The 17,546-nt window shown below is 38.0% G+C and overlaps 1 protein-coding gene across 2 annotated transcripts in view; it reads right to left on the bottom strand.

The window, feature by feature from the left end:
• pigg (phosphatidylinositol glycan anchor biosynthesis class G) overlaps nucleotides 1-17,546 on the bottom strand; it is a 145,996-nt gene that overhangs the window by 67,698 nt on the left and 60,752 nt on the right. For both annotated transcript variants that reach the window (XM_053506373.1, XM_053506374.1), the window contains exon 7: nucleotides 3,947-4,164. In XM_053506373.1, coding sequence (XP_053362348.1) covers nucleotides 3,947-4,164 — 218 coding nt within the window. The remainder of the gene's footprint in view (nucleotides 1-3,946; nucleotides 4,165-17,546) is intronic.

Below are 17,546 nucleotides of genomic sequence, written 5' to 3'. Positions count from 1 at the left end.
TACTGTCCTGCTGAAAAAAAAAAAGTAAAAGATCTTTGCAAAGCTACCCCATTGGGAGTACTGACATTAAGGAAAAAAACAGAAATGTCGCAGCAACAAAGCACAAAGCAATGGCAGTCAGAATCCAGGTTTTGAAACATACTCTCCTCTTTTCTTGGCACTACCCTGGCCTTTCTATCAACTTCTTAAATAGAGGACATTGTTTGATCGGTCACTGCAAGAAGACATGAGAAGAAGAACCTGAGCCAAATCATTCTTATTATTGAGAGTAATATGGAGCCAAACCTTTTCTGAGTGTACTGTATACACACACTCTGCCTGTGCTGTCATCATTTATATCGGTAAAAAAATATTGCTGAGTGTGCTGTTATGGTTGTCCAGAGTCCAAAGACCTTGAAACTTCTTCTGCTTAGTTAAAACTTCAAAAAGATTTTCCCCCCAAAACACAAAAAACACAATTAAACTGAAATGTCGAAACTTATATATGTTAACAGTTGCTCGCTCTCACATAAGAAGCCATGCATGCCTGCGTGGCCAGCGACTGCTCGACTAGAGCTCATTGCCAAGTTAAGGTTTGAGACTTTGAATGCATTTGTGGCGGTAAAAGGTCACTGTTCCTTTAAATCCTGCAGGTGGTGCACCAGAAACTATGCACAGATTGGCATCCTGTGTCGCACGAATTAATTATTTGCCAAGTTAGTTTTGAAATAATTATAGCAGATGGTGCGGCTCAGTAACAAATGTTGCTCTTTTTGTTTAATTTAAAGTTATATGTTACTCATGTTCCATTCATGCTCAAACGACACAGAAAAAAGAGCAACATTTGTTACTCTCATTGAAAATATATTGATTTTGATGAAAGGACACAAGTTGTAGTGTCATGATTGCTAATATCCATTATACATCTTATTTTGCTATTCTTTTTCCAATAACCAACAATCATTTTCCAGCCAGACATTTAGTTAAGTGCATTCAATCTGCCGAAAATCAACAGAAAAAAAAATAAGTCACTTAGTGAGAAGGTGCTTTTTGCAGTTCTTTGAAAGTGCACTAAGTCAATAAAACAGCGGACTCTTTAGTCTACTGGAGCTTTTCACAAACTCAAAAAAACAACAACCTCGAATTCTCATGAGGTATTCAGCTTTTAGAAAGCAATGCTGAGCAAAATGTATGTTCTCACATTGCAGGACTGACTCCTTACGCATTGTGCTACAGTGAGGAAACACAGCTCATAAACAAGAGTAAATCACTGCACACACTCACATGTGCACACAGACACACACACAGACACACAGACACAGACACACAGACACACACACACACACACACACACACACACACAGACACACACACACACACACAGACACACACACAGACACACACAGACACACACAGACACACACAGACACACACACACACACACACACACACACACACACACACACACACACACACACACACACACACACACACAAACAAACAATTCTCCTGTCTACTATTTGGCAGGAGTAACAGAGCTATTAACACCCAGATCACAAGACAGGTTGTGCCTGCAGGCCAGCAGGTAGCTCAATAATTAGTTGTAAACACATCACTAATTTGCACAATTAAATAGTGCGCAAACAACTTCAACACTCACCTTAACCTGTATATATACACATACACACACACTATATTGCCAAAAGTATTCGCTTGCCTGCCTTCACATGCATATGAAATTCAGTAACATCCATCTGTGGTTTTAATCCATAGTTTTAATAAGATGTTGGCCCACCCCTTGCCGCTATAACAGCTTCAACTCTTTTTGGAAGGCTTTCCACAAGGTTTAGGAGTCTGTTTATGGGAATTCTTCCAGAAGCGCATTCATGAGGTCAGACACTGATGTTGGACCAGAACGCCTGGCTCGCAGTTTCTGCTCTAATGCATCCCAAAGGTGTTTTATCGGGTTGAGGTCAGGCCAGTCAAGTTCTACCACAGTCCTGACCTCAACCCGATAGAACACCTTTGGGATGCATTAGAGCGGAGACTGCAAAGCCAGGCCTTCTTGTTCAACACCATTTTTTAGTACTGACAAAGTAAATTACAGGTGACCAAATACAATTTTTGTAAATTTTCTACATTTTGCCAAAATTATGGCTGCAAAAAAAAAAAAACATCTTACAGATGACACTCTTGAATCGAGTCAAATCTATACATAATTTGAAAAAAAAAAAAGTTCACAACAAACCAAATATCAGATTGTTAAAGTTATTTGTAATTAAATGTTACTTAAATTGCGAGTGGAAATGTCTAAACCCTATTGGCAGATAATTTTCCTTCTTTCTGGAAATAAATTCCTAAATTGGTAAAATCTGTATTTACTATGTATTTTAGAAAATTACCTGCCAATAGAACAAGAGACCTTCACTCGAAATTTTAGCAACATTTAACTAAAAATCAGCTTAATAGTCTTAAACTTAGAGTCTTAAGTCTTAAACTTATTTAAAAAAAATATATAAATAATGCTCAAGATATTTTCACTTCCAAAGATACCATTTTGCAGTGAGGCTGGCCTTGCTTAGATCGCCATACTGCTAAAGCTAAGTCTTTCATCAGCCCAGCTCTACTAAGCACAACACTGGTGCTATATCTACTGTACTGTATAACAACCTTAGTAAAGGTTAAACCTGTCTAAACAAAGCCTTAATATGAAGGTCTATGTTGGTGTCAGTATTTGCTGTATTATATTAAACGCTGGCTTTATTGTCATATTTGTGCCGTATACTGGGAAAAATATCTATACAAAAAAAATATATATATATATATATACACACACTAACTGAATTCCAAACCTCTATAAACATTCTAGAGAGTCATGTTCTTCTGACAATAACGCTCCGATCTTCTTCATTAGCCAAATGAGATGTGTTTAAGCAACTTTTGTTTGAGGAAAAATGGTCGAACTGTTTTTGAACTCGTTTTTCTTTTAAGAAGTTGACTGTAATTTCCACTATGATTTACGTTACAATAACTTATTACAGAACATCAATTTTTTTGTAATATGCAAAAAAAAAAGTATGCATGTCTGAGTTAACCAATGAGAATTTGAATTTGAAAATTTGAAAAAATATTTTTTTGGGTTTGTTCAACTTAAACATACCAATGTATTGAATGATAACACACATTGGTTAACCAATGCAATAATACTATTTTAATATTATTTTTACTTAAGTAATTGGCATAGAAACTAATTTTAGGCTAATAGTGTACTATAAGTTTGCGTTCTTGGCCCACCTTTATTTTCACCATTGATATCAAGTCAGCCTGCAACTTTTGCATATTAGAGGTTATGAAAGAGCTTTGTTCTATACAGTTCAACTGTTTGCAGTTCACCAAAACAGCTGCTCTATTCAATTTGCTTAGTTGTCCAGAGGTCATCAGGGACGAGAATCTGCCTAATGAAGCATGTAATAACTTGGCTGTAGGCTTGGATGGAGAGGAGAAAAGGGTCTTCGGGCCAAGAACAATAACATGCATCCTCTGTAATGCCCTTTGTTGCTTTAAAACCATTTCCCAGTTGCATTAAAATTGCATTTTTAGACCTCTAAATCCTATGAACCACGGATTCAGCAATTAAAACATGTATACAGCATAAACAACTGATAATCAACTGAAAGGGGAATAAAGCCGATAAAGCCAAAACTATGCACTTAGATGCACAATGTGTGCTGCATATTTTGTGCGATTCCATCTTCATGTACACTATATTGCTCTACATTGAGTATAAATTCTATTATTTATTACCATATGTAGTGCAATTACATAAGGCCTAGGGAGCCCAAAGGGATTTTAGCTAGTCTTGGCATCTGAGTTAATTACTGAAACAGCCACAGGAAGTCCTTTGTTGCTTCAATAAGGATCATTTAGAATTTAATTGAGAAAGAAGCAAGATCACTCTTATTATTACCTGCACTATGAGGCTCATGCCCACCATCATGGAGTATATGTCGTATTTGCCCAGCTGCTTACTGAGGGCTACGCTCATGGCTTGCAGAGCCTTCATGTACTGCTTGAGCACTTTTTTTGCCATGTTGCTCAGCACCTCAGATGTGTTTCCCTCAACATATAGCTTCATCCAGCTTCCGTGGGCTTTTTCTGCCACCCGAAACTGCTCGTACCCATCCTCTGTGTGAAAGAAAGGGAAAGACATTAACGTAATGCAGGAACTGAGTTAGAAAAATAAGACACAATAATCTCCAACTAACAGAAAGCTGCATGCTACAAAGCTTCCTTTCACTCTGTAGTATGGAATGGTGTGTCTGAGAACATAGAAAAGCAAGAGCAGACAAGAGAGCCCAAGGCAATCTCAGTGGGTGACTGCGTGAATTTTAACAGGCATGCAAGTCTTATGTAGCACACACTACTCTACTCTACACTACAAGAAACCCCTCTGGTCTCTGTTAAGTGCTTTTACAATACACAAAATACTAGAACTGTTGGGACTGGAAAAATATGACTGTGTTTTGTATAGTTGTCAGCTGTATAGTTTTAGGTACCAGTTCATAAAAGAACTAATAAAAATAATGATACTATGGTGGGGCTGGAAGCAGTGATCATTACAAATCCAGCTCATGTAGCATGCACATTACCCAAAAACCAGTGAATTACTCTGGAGATACAGTATGAACTAAGAATAGAGAAGTTATTTGAGTCAGAAAAAAAAAGAATGACAAAATCAATATTTTTTTCCTGTGCTTCTAGACTTCAGCACTATGTAATTTAAAACAGTTAATTTCAATAGTACTGTAACACTTAAATGTCGTTTTATATTTTTTTACCATTTTTAAATATTACTTATTTAAGGTTAAATTACCAAATTACCAACACTATTAAAGGCTTACTCCTCCTGTAGCTCTGAGCCACTAGAAACCACCTAAAATTACCCACTATTACTAAAACAATAGAGTAAGATCACAGACAAACCAGATTAAAGAATAAAGTGAAGTCATACTGAAACCAGAATGAATAATTAATTCAAATTCTAAAAAGATCGAAATCAGAAAATCAAAAGACAAGTGAAGCGTGAGCTGGTACCTGGCTGCTCCAAGCCAGATAGGAAAAGGGTATTAAAGGAAGTGAAATGAAACTGAATTTTTAGTGAGTCTTCACAATGGCATGGTTACTGTGTTAAGCTTTAACAACTATAAACCAAATTTTGCATTCATCCAGCCTGCTAGAATTGAAACTTTTATTTCTTAAAAAGTCAGAGCCTGGACAGTGTAGTTACAATACAGGGGGGAATAAATCCTACATACGGACCACCCAAATGGTTTACACCTAAACAAAAAAAAAAAATTAGGCATTATACAGGAGGCAAACATCTGGAGATTATCTTCACTGGGATGGAGGCCTACCTTTATTTTTACTTGTTTGGTTCACAAATTTGATTAATCATTACTTTGTAAATTGTTTATCTTGTTATTATGCTGGACAACATGCTTTTATCATTTGCTTCTAAGTTAGATGATACTTTTGAATATGTAGTGAGAATATGTAAAACGAGAAAAATTCCATTATATCTCCTCTTTCTCTCTTTCTCTCTCTCTGAAACTCTGCCATGCACATATTTCCACACTCTTATTCCTTCTTTGAATTTCATATTACGCCTGGTTCCTACCCAGGCCTCCTGATCTCCATCTCCTCAGTGTGCTGCCTGGCTTGAATAATAAAAGCCTTATGGAGACAAATGGTGTCTCGCATTATGCAGGCCAAAGCAGTGCAAGAACAGATACAATAGCCCGAAGTCAGAAACATGAATCACAGAGCAGAAGCAACTACTTATCAGCCAGGACTTTCACCTGAGGATTCATGTGTGAGGTTTGGAAGAACAGAACGATCTCTTCTGAAAGATGGTGGTGGAACCTTAGAGATCCTTTACTAGACATAGACTGTGAAACCCCGCCAAAGCATATGTCTTATTTCCTTCCGTAACTTAGCAGCTAGACGAAAAAATCCTGGTTAAATGAAATATGGTACATATAATTATGTCACATAATGCAACATACAACGTAAGCCTAAATGCAGGACTGGCCTTAGTGGTGTGTGTGTACACTGTATGTGTGTGGTTGATACCTGCTACAGTATGAGAAAGATTACCACAGTTAGTCTACATGCAAAGAAAAATAATCCAGAGCTAATCCAAGCTGTCCTTCATGGAGCGGGAGATTAAGGGGGAACTAAGACTGTCAGGGGATAGAATAGGAGGCAACAGTTCGATATTATGCAGCTATGACATAGCCATAAATTTTAGTAATGGAAAATGCTGAAGATAGCAGACATAATCGAGTCAGAATAAAATGAAAGAATTTAATATGATAACAATCCAGTGAATCATACTAAAACAGACAGAATAGCACAAACAGTCAATGTGGCTGTGAAAAAACAGTGCAAAAACCTGTGAAATAATGGAACTGAATAGCATAATTGCACTAATTACTTCTTCTCTAAACCACTTGTTTTATGCTCATTCTGCTTTTATTGAACATAAAGGTACATCTCTTTCCATTAATCCATGTGTCTAGAGCAAGAGTTATGGCCCTGACAGCTAGAGTTATTACCATCACATCCACTAATGTAATAACGATATTAATAATGCTGTTATGCTAAAGCTCCAATCACAGTATATGAATCCCAGAAGTCTCTCTCAAATGCAGAGTCATTTATTGAGCACTGATAATGGAAGTTTAATTTCACACATTGATCACTGTACAGACCATAAATGAATGGACTGCACCAAGGCTTTTCCAGCAGGACCTAATAGGATCATTACTGCCCACCTCTCCTTGCTCTGTATTACTGCTAATTATTACTGCCTCTGAGAGGAACCATTCCAAACGAATATTTACTGTTTTAACGGGACATGATGGAAAAAGAACGGATTAAAGGAGAGGGTGTACGTGTGTGCATGAGAGAGAAAGAGAAAAAAAGAGAGATATGGAAGCTGCTAAGTGATATAAAGCCATACAGTACTTGAGAGTACCAATTAAAACCACACAAACTTTCTCTTTCTCTCGTGTACACACACACACACACACACACACACAATTCTTCATGTACTGTATGGTATGCAGGTGGAAAGGTGCAAATGCCATATTTCACATCATTGTCTGTGAAACAGATGGGTGGCACTCCTCTGTATGCGTCACTCATTATGGCACCCTCAGCACACTCAACTGTGTGGGCTCTAGATTACATTTTCACTTTTTTTAATGCTGCCTGCAAAAATAAAGGCAAATATAAACTGCCTGACTTAAAAAAAAAAAAGGCAAACACTTATTTTGCCCAACCACCTTCAGCTGTGATTATGCAATTCATGTGTCGAAGTGATTTTCACAATGTGAGTCCTGGAATGTGTCCATGCCATTAGGGGGGAAAAATCCATAGATGTGATATCCTGATCATTCAGTACATTCAGGTCATCAGCTGACTAGATGAGCCTAGATCTGACTACGTAAAACAACTCAAGATCATAACACTGCTTAAACACATGGGCACTATGCATGATAAGTGCATCACTTTATGTGCTTTCCTTCACGTGTTCAGTTAAGCTGGACTTAGCAGATCACATGGCTTTTTTAAATTACTCCAAAGTACAATCGTTATGCTCCCTAGGGAAGGTTTTTCATTTATTAGTCTCACTACCTTAATTTAATCTGCCGATTCAGCTGTTTAGTCCCAATCCTGTTCTCATCTTATTGTGTGTGTATACTGTAAATGCTTTTACTTGCACTACTACTGTAAGCTGTGATTCATAAGACTGATTTTTAACTGGTGCAACTTCATTAAGTTTTTACGGTAAGTAATCTCTGACCCTGGTCTTTCATTATTTATTTTTTTTTACCATATTTTTTCATCGTTGATGCTTTATGACCATGTTTCCAGGTTTTAATAATGCCTTTGTCAATTCTTAACCAAATTCCAGTAACATTACGTTTAATATTTACTTTGCTTAATGCAGGCCAATAAATAGAACCTTATGAAATGGCAACTTTGTTTGGGCCAGGCAATGCATTACCATAATTGCTTTTAAAACATTCTAGTGAAAGTATAATTTATACACAGACCATAGTCATTTAATGGCCATCAGTGTATCATTGGGTCATTCATTTGTTACTATTATTATTATTATTATTTTTACATGTTATTAGGGGTGGGTCTGAAGAAAATTTGAGTTTGAGAATTCATGAAGAACCATGCACACTTACTCCCTAATGCCCAGGACAGTTTTGGGGTAACCAGTAAAAAATTTTTAAACAGTGGTAGGAAACTTGAGAACACAGGGAAAAAAAATCTTGAAAACATGTGAAATTCCACACAGTCAGAAACCCAAGCTCAGGATCAATGTGGGTCCCTGGAGCAGTGAGGAAGCATTGCTATGTCACCATCATTGGTGCTTTAAAATAAAAAAAAATATAAAAAAAAAATCCATTTAGATTTTTGTAAGCAAGACCAGCAAAATCACAGACAATGTCACTAGAGCGCCTGGCATGTCACTGTGTATTGAACTTGCTCTGGTTTTTCTCTGGCCCTTCGACAACACTTTCTTTTCATTTGTCAGACATTTTGATGGATATAAGTATTCAGCAGTCGTGATATGTAAATTTCTACCATACTACATGGACCTCGCAAACACTTTTCTCCCACAAGGCAGGACGACCTGCAAAATTTGAATAAAACATTTATTTAAAAAAAAAAAAAGAGAAGAATAGGAATGAGGAGTGAGTGTGTGTAGGTATGCGAGAGACTGCATGCAAGTGTATATCAGTGTGTATGAATAATGGCGCCGTCTTATTCAGTGTGGCAGATAATAAAGACAAAGGGGAGGATTTTGTTTTTGTTCACTTTTTTTTTATAATAGACTTTTGTTAAAACTGCTGAATACTGAAAAGGAAAGAGGCTTAAATGCTGAAATTGGTTTCTTGTACATGCATGAAGTTTTCCTACTTCTGTTGTCTGGTGTGATATTAAGAAAAGTGTTACACAAACACATGCACACACTCCTATATACGTATTAGGGCTGCGCCAATCCGATATTGAGTCTAGTTATTAGCCCAATAACTGCCTAAATCACTGAATGGATGAGATATTGTGGGTGAATGGGTGGGGGTGAGATGGTTGGGATGTATAAGCCATAACGATCTGATCATGGACCATTAGACCTAAACTATTATACAAATTGTCATGCCGTAAAGATGAACATGCAGCATGCATCATACGAAGAGTAGCTAGAACATGATGAGAGGTGAGACCTGTCAGCAGCTACAGTACCATGTCAGCTGTGTGGAGTTATTTTAAACTTGAGGTAGAAAAAGCCAAGTACAATTATGCAACGTGAGAGGTGGCAGCAGTGTTGGAAACATCAACACCATGAACTTGATTAAACACAGCAAACTGAAAACAGAGAGAGTCACTAAATTAATTTCGCTGCTTGTCTAACCCCTTACAGGTATTTACTGGAAATGTTTTTTTTTTTTTTTATATTTTTAATGGAGTATTTGGAGCCTGCATGTTGCCAACATGGTGTTCCATCTCTGACATGGCTATCCTAAGTACATGCAAGAGTCAATTCATTTTGAAATGTTTGGAAAAACGTTGCCAGGATTAGTTTTACAAATGACGTCTGGAGCTTAGACATGTGTCCTATGTCATTACTAAGCCTGACTACACAGTGGATAGACTCAAGCATTATTTCGCAAAAAGCAGTGCCTCAGGCTAAACAGGTTCGTGAAGCACACACAGGAGAGTCCACAGATGCAGCAACGGAGGAGATGTTAAATACATGGAAAACTGAGAGGAGTCATGTCACGTTACAATGCTAGTAACGTAATGAAAGCAACAGATAGCCTTGGAGTTCCCAGTTTGGGAATATACCCTGCAACTTATTGTGAATGATGGACCGTTATCACAAAGTAGTATGAGGTTGAGTCAAAAATAATCCACACTCGGGTTATATGAAAAATGCTGCTGGCCACACTGACTTATCAATGCTTTTCGATCAAGGCTAATGTCTCCCCAGTCACTGCTGTGCAGAAGTGAAGATGTTACATCAGGTTATTTGTAACTATGGTGCGAACAAAAAAAAAAGATTTGCACGAGAAAAGAACAATGTGCAGTAGACCGATACATTAAGAAAGGTCAAAGTTTCTTAAAGAAAATCCTTACTGTTGACAAGACATGGATTTATCACTACTAGCCTGAGAATAAGCGTGAGTAGAAAATGGAAACATCAACCAATAAAAAGTTCAAAAGTCAACCATCAGCTGAAAAAATTATGCATACATTTTTCAAGGGCCAGTTTTGGAGCATTATCAGGAAAAAAAAGGTTCAATTATCTTAAATGCTGAGGATTGCTATTCAATGACAATGCTCGTCCACAAACTCCTGCCAAGACTATTTAAAAACTTGTTTTGTGGTATTAAAGCAGCCTCACTATAGTCCGGCTCCTGCTCTATTGAACTTTCACCTGTTTAAGAGATTCACTTCTGATGAAGAACTGAAAACAGTGGTGCATTCGTAGCTCACAGTTCAGCCCCAAACATTTTTTAAATGAGAGAATATGAAAGCTTGTTGACAGATGGACAAAGTTTATTGAATGTCAAAAAATGATGTATTTGACTTTTTTAAAAGTTCATTAAAATCCTACAGCCAGAGTGCGGATAAATTTTGACTCACCTCATATAAGTAATGCACGAGCTATCAGCAGACAAATTGTGGGTTACTTCATGCACTCACGACTTGCCTATTCATACTTGGAGGGTATCCAAGTGGAGCTGAATACGCGGCAAGAATTTGCAACAAGATGTCTATATGAGTTGGAATGTATATGAATGAGAGGCTCATCGCACAGAAACTGGCCCTGTGTGCACGGGGGCAGAATACGACTTGCCATTGACTGCAAATCAGTGGAGGCCACTAAAAAAAAAGACCATTGCAGTTCTGTCCCTATTTTAGAAGTTGACAAGGGAGGTAAGCTGTTCATCTGCATCTGATGTAATCCCTATTGTGAATGTCCTTAAATGCACTCTAACATGAGAAAATAAGGCCGACGCAGACATTAACGGCATGAATGGCATCCTCCTCGGGAGAGAGTTAGTGAGAGCAAGAAGAGAGAGTGACACACAAATCTCACAAAAGTCAGTGTGTGTGTGGAAATCTTACTTCTGCACATCCAGTGATCACATCGACATAGGCCAATTTTATATGTTACATATGTGTATTTCTACTGATATAGGTACAGTTAAACCTAGGATTGTGAGCATAATTTTGTTTCGGGAAGCGTGCTTATATATCAAAGCAATCATATATCAAAGCGAATTTCCCCATAAGAAATAATGGAAATAATGGAAACTCAGATCATTTGTTCCACAGCTCAAAAATATTCATATGAAAATGATTAGAGAAAAGGGGAGAGAAGGAGGAGTGGGAGATACTGTTTAGGACAACTTTTACACACGTGCGTGTGTGCACAAACACACACACACTAACAGAATCAATGCTCTGTCGTCAAAGTTCTTTAACAAGGAACCTCTCTAATGACACTTGAGATTTTGCCTCCTTTTGAGGATTCGCTGAAAATGTGACATTGCATTGCCGTTAAACAGATTCATCTCCTGCACTGCTACAGCCTTTTTAACTTTTTTTTCCTTCACTGGGGCCATTGTTTCAGAACAGTTACTAAAGAATAGTCACTACACTTGGACACAAAATTGTATTTAAAAATTCTTTACACCCGTGCCCACGTGGTCACGGATGTTGACTATACAAGTGCCGCAGGTGCACTGAGACTGAGCATGGGAGATGATTACCCACAATCCCATAGCTCGAGATAAAGAAGAACCATCGGCTTAATTGTGATCATGTGATGCTCGGCAGCCAAAGCGCACGCGTACTACTTGTATGTCAAGACCTCGCTTGTTTATTAAATTTTGCTCAAGCAGACCAGGTTATTCGCGATCCAAAGTTCCACTGTACTTGTACAAATAAATGCAGAAACCTCAAAGGTCAGAGACAAGGACCCAAGACCATATCAGAAGCCGTTGAGCCAGAAGAGGGAACCTCAACTAAAATACAGTAGCAGCTTCAAAACTAGCAAGGAACAATCCCCATGTGGAATGCAAACCTACCTCAGCCCAATTTTTGCAATCTGACAATTCACTGCTGTACAGCAATCTGACAATTAAGCAATCTGACAATTCACTGCTGTACAGGAAATTCATTCAACGCAGGTAGGCTGTCTTTACTGGCGGCCACAGCAGCTAAATCTCTGTGCACCTTCAACAAGTGTGGAAAGTGAGAGACTCTTTAGCACAGCTGCCAGGATTATTGATGAAAGGACGAGTAGCCTGACAGCTGAGAAGGCTGAAATGCTAATATTTCTAAAGAAGAATTCGTCCTTCAGGTCAAAGTGAACACACTTACTGTAAGTCGCACAAGGACTGTAAAAATATAAGACAGTTTAAAGGTCAGGCAACTATTGCTCTCTTGTCATCCTGGAGGAAGAGTTTAACCATATATTTTTATTTGCTTTGCGAGTATCTATTTACTGTATACTAGAATTGTATGAATTTTAATGATTGATTTTGTACAGGTGTTTAACCTTAGATTAATTTTTTTACCTTCTGTACAGCTAACTTGAAACTGTATCAAGTGTAATTTGTGAATGCTTTATTGTACTGTGGCAATCGATTACACATACATCAAGGTATGTAGTGTATTTTTATTACAGAATATTCGGAGCCTCTTTCGAGTAAATCACCTTGTTCTTCCTTTAGGGGAGGAGAAAATTTGGTGCACTGTTTGAGCATGAAGGTTTTTACATGGCTTGGTTAAGTGCAGTGCATCCTCATGGCAAATATATTATTAAGAGCTTAATTGTTTAAGAGGGGAAATGTTATTCAAGTGTGGTCATTCTCTTTAGAACTCTGGCATCAACAAGGCATTGTGACACAGAGAACTGACACTCATTGGATATTTTCTCTGTAAACCCTAGAGATGTTTGTGCATGAAAATCCCAGTAGAGCAGCAATCACAGTTTCGGAAATACTCAGATCAGCCTGTCTGGCTCCAACAACCATGCTACGTTTAAAGTCACTTAAATCACATTTTAAAGAACATTCTTGGGGAGGTAGGCGTGTCATTGTCAAAGTCTACAGGAAAAAGAGATAGATTTTTTAAGTAAAAACAGATGCCTCACGACAAGATGCAAACCATTGTTAATGCTCAAGAACAGAAAGGCCAGATTAGACTTTCCCAATCAGATTCTTGATGAAACTGATGAAACCAATATTAACATGCATCAAAATGTTAAGAAGGAAAAAGTAAGAAAAGGAACAGCACATGATCCAATGCATACCACATCATCTGTCAATCATGGTGAAGACAGTGTTATTGCAGAAGTGTGTATGGCTGTAAACCATCAAAACATACAGTGAAAGCTACCCAAAGCAAATGGGATATTCTTCACTAACCAAGTCTGTCACCTGATCTCAGCCCAGTAAAGCATGCGTTTCACTTATTGAAGACAAGGCTGATGGCAGAAAGACCCACAAACAAGCAGGAGATGAAGGCAGCTGCAATAATGGCCTGGCAAAGCATCTAGATGAGGAAAAACTCAGCATTTGGTCATACCCATGTGTTCCAGACTTGTGTAGCCATCGTTGACTACAAAAAAGAAAAAAATGTAAGTCGCTCTGGATAAGAGCGTCTGCCAAATGCCTAAATGTCAAATGTCAATGTCAAAATGGTAATTCATTCAAGTATTGAATGCAAATGTTATGTTAATGGTATGGCGATCTTTATGTTATTTTGTTCCATTATTTCTAAAATGGGAATGTGTGTACAAATATGGCTGAATTCCTGAATGGTTAATGCCACGCTTTTGTTAAACCCCTTGAATTAAAGTTGATATCTTGACCTCTCTGACAACTAAAGTGTTTCAATTCAAATTGCAAAGAGAACTTGGGGGATTTGAACTGTACAAGCATACAAGCCTGTGGGGGCAGTGTTCTGATCTAGGGTTGCTTCAGTTTGTCAGGTCTCAAGTTCAGCAACATCATGTGCTTAAAAAATTAGGTCAGATGACTACCTAAATATACTGATTCTTCATCAGAGTATTTTTGTTCTATGGTGGCAGGCATATTTCAATGCCAGGATTCATCAGGCTTAAAAGGATCAACAACAACATAAAGCGGAGAAGCTAACTGAGATACGGACGCGATGTGTTTACTGATGTGTTTACTTGACTTCTTAATCTTCGACAGACATCGTTATAAACCATCTAACGTAACAAAGGTAAGCATAATATAGTTTTCCGACTACGTACACAGTTTGCAACTAGACAATCACCTTAATGCATTGTTTATTATAAACGGGCGATTAGGGATTATATAGAGACGGATGTACATAGAGACGGATGTACATAGAGAAGAAGCCATAACCATGTTCTATGAGAGTATAAGTTAACTTACACTCCGCATTCATTGTGATTATTAGAAAAGGCGATCTGCAAAGATTCATAGAAAAAGAAATTACTCACTGAGCCTGGTGAAGATGAAGCAGGAACACGAAGTTAGTACAGATCCATTTTTTAGGAGCAGCTTCCTAGTAAAACCTGCTTTATATTGACCCGCGTTTATAAAGCAGTCTGGTGAAAAATGATTATCGCAAACATGAACTCATTTAGGTAAATCGGTGGGGACGTTAGCTTTAAAAACGAAATTCAGCCACTGCGTCCTCAGCGGCTCAGATGTCGGTAGTGAATGACGACTGCTGTGTTCGCTATTACACCAAACAACTGTACAACACACTCGCTTTGGCGCCATTTTGCTCCAGCGGCGAAAAACAATGGCCGACAGCTTCTTCTCACTCGGGGCGGGTCTTTGCTAAAACACCAGTGTCAATCAACTAGTGTAGGAGCGGCCTCTTGTGGTGTGGCGTCACATCGACAGGCATTTGCGATTGGCCTGATTTTAGAAGGGGCATGTTATTGTAATAAATGAAAAGAAAACCACTGGGCGGCTCTTTATCATCGTAGAGTGGTTGTGTACGCACTCTCCTAACACACAGTTCAGTCCAAACAGCTTAAAAAAGTGCATGTAGGCCTGTATGACCCCTTTAAAACTTTGATTTATTAAATAAAACCTGCCATCTTTGTTTAAAAAAATCTTAATGGGAAGCGGCCAAAAGTCCTGACGATTAATACAAATTGCTCCACATTGTTCACAGGGTGGACGTCTAAGAAGGCCAAAGTTAACAAAAACAAAATCTTTACTAATTTACCAATGTTTTAGGCCATCACTGGGTGCAAGCATGCATGGCCATGGTAAGGTCACGATATGGTGACAGCATGACATCAGAAGTGGAGATAGATAAAATTTGTTACTGAAGCAGACGAATTGGCCACATGTTACAACAAAATACATGTTTGCATTTTTAAAATACTTCTCCAGCTGATATGATACAATGAATATTAAAATAGTTACCACAATGCAGTTTATTTTATGTTTGGGGCAAGAGATTATATTTTACATAAAATAACAATGGCAAAATGACACTCGGATGATTCATTACACACAGCTGGTTGCACTCGGAGTGTATGCACATACATTTTTGTTTGTGAGGAAGACAGAGCGGGGTAGAGGGACTGACGCACTGCGGCCTTCATAGGTTCAGCCCTGGAGACGCGCCCCTCTCATAAATCATGTAATGTCATAAAAAGGGGAAATGATTAGCAAGGAGTGTGATGTGCAGCAGCCCTATTGATATGCAGTGTCCTCTCTAGTCTTCATCACATCTGCACTTTACAGTACACCTGCAAGGACTGCAGCAGAACCAAACACACTCATTGACATCACGTACGTAATGAACAGAAGGCCACTCGGCAAACAAACACTTATTCTGTTAATGCAGAAGGTTGCGGGAAATTAGAAGTGCTGTTCTATTCATTAAAAGCTTATGTTCATTCTTCTGCAATACTGAATATTTGAGTAAACAAATCTTATTTATGCATGAATTAGTTGTTTCAGGCTTTATGGATGAATTGTTTTAGCCTTGTGGAATTAAGACAAACAAAACAAACTTGGCATTTTCTTGTGAAAAGAAGCAAAAACAGAGTGGCGAGAAAAAAACATTCCTATTAATAGCAGTAATCAATCATCTCAACAATGAGGCAGTACTGTATCTGTACAGTAAGAAGCACTAATCACAAGTCTATTCCCATAGGCCTAACCCAGATTTAGCTGAGATAAACTCAATTAGAAGTGGGTGGTGGGGTTTCTTTTTTTTTTTTATTACTTTTTAGCATCTATTATGGGACGTCTAAACAACGCAAAAAGAGGAGACAATAAGTTTCACACAAGGTAAAGACTCACATCTGGATTTAACAACAGATACTTTACGTGAGTAAATGAAAAGGTACAGAAAACTAACTGTCAATTGATCAAAAGAATGCTTCTGTTCTAGCATCTAGGCTGCATTTGCACTGTCAGGTAAATGTGACCCAATTCAGATTTTTTGCTCATACTGTACAGTATGTGACACATATCGGATATGTTCTATGTCCGTGTAAACAGGAAAAAAAAAGCATGCATTCCGATATTTCGAGAGAGGTTTCAGGCCTCCTTCATATGTGGAAATAAACCAGACATAAAACAGATATGTGCTAATGTGATTATCGTGTAAACAGACAGATCGAATTTCCTGAGTCATTGTGTTCTGTACGTCACTAAAATTGCAACTTCTTCGTGGATTAATGACGTAGTGGTATTGTCCGGTGGAAGCGTGTGTGGAATTATAACATCGCAAGTGACATGGAAAAGGAAAAGCACCTTGTCCCCCCCTTTTTAATGCTTATTTGGGCTACATAACATTAAGAAATCAGTATTTGATAAATAAAGCATATGCGCAGGCTGCAATTATGACATTTTTCTTCTCCTCCTCTGTTTTAAAACCATGGTGACGTTTCGCGAACTTTGCATATATCACAGAGCGTCAAGCATACTTCACCTTCGTCTATCTTGGCTAGTGTGTACTGCAAGAACCTCCCTTTAAGTATGCGCGATGTTTCAGATGGTATGGCAAGTGTAAATACGTGTATCGGATATAAGTTATAGTTGAAAGAAAGTGTAAACAGATGGTCTTGGAGTGTACCTGATGCCAAAAAAACTCAAGAGAGTGCAAAAACAGAAGCGTTTGAATATCTGCAAATTAAATTTATTGTAAGGAGTGTGGTGAAGGGGTAAGAGTTTCTTAAAGAGAATCATCGTTAGTGATGAGACATGGATTCATCACTATGAGCCGGAGAGTAAACGGCAGAGTATGAAATGGAAAAATCCTCAATCGCCGCCTAGGAAAAAAGTTCATAAGTCAAAAAAAAAAAAAAATAATAATAATAATGCTTACAGGTTTTTCGAGGATTATCAAGGGCCAGTACTAAAACATTATCAGGAAAAAGAGTTAACAATCAACAGTGCTCTTTACAGTGAGATGTATATTGAAGAGCTGAAGCCTAA

Source organism: Clarias gariepinus, chromosome 10 (genome assembly GCF_024256425.1).
Source record: "Clarias gariepinus isolate MV-2021 ecotype Netherlands chromosome 10, CGAR_prim_01v2, whole genome shotgun sequence".
In the NCBI taxonomy this organism is placed as follows: Eukaryota; Metazoa; Chordata; class Actinopteri; order Siluriformes; family Clariidae; genus Clarias; species Clarias gariepinus.
The sequence above is the reverse complement of the archived record's forward strand: the minus strand, read 5'-3'. Positions and strand labels throughout refer to the sequence as shown.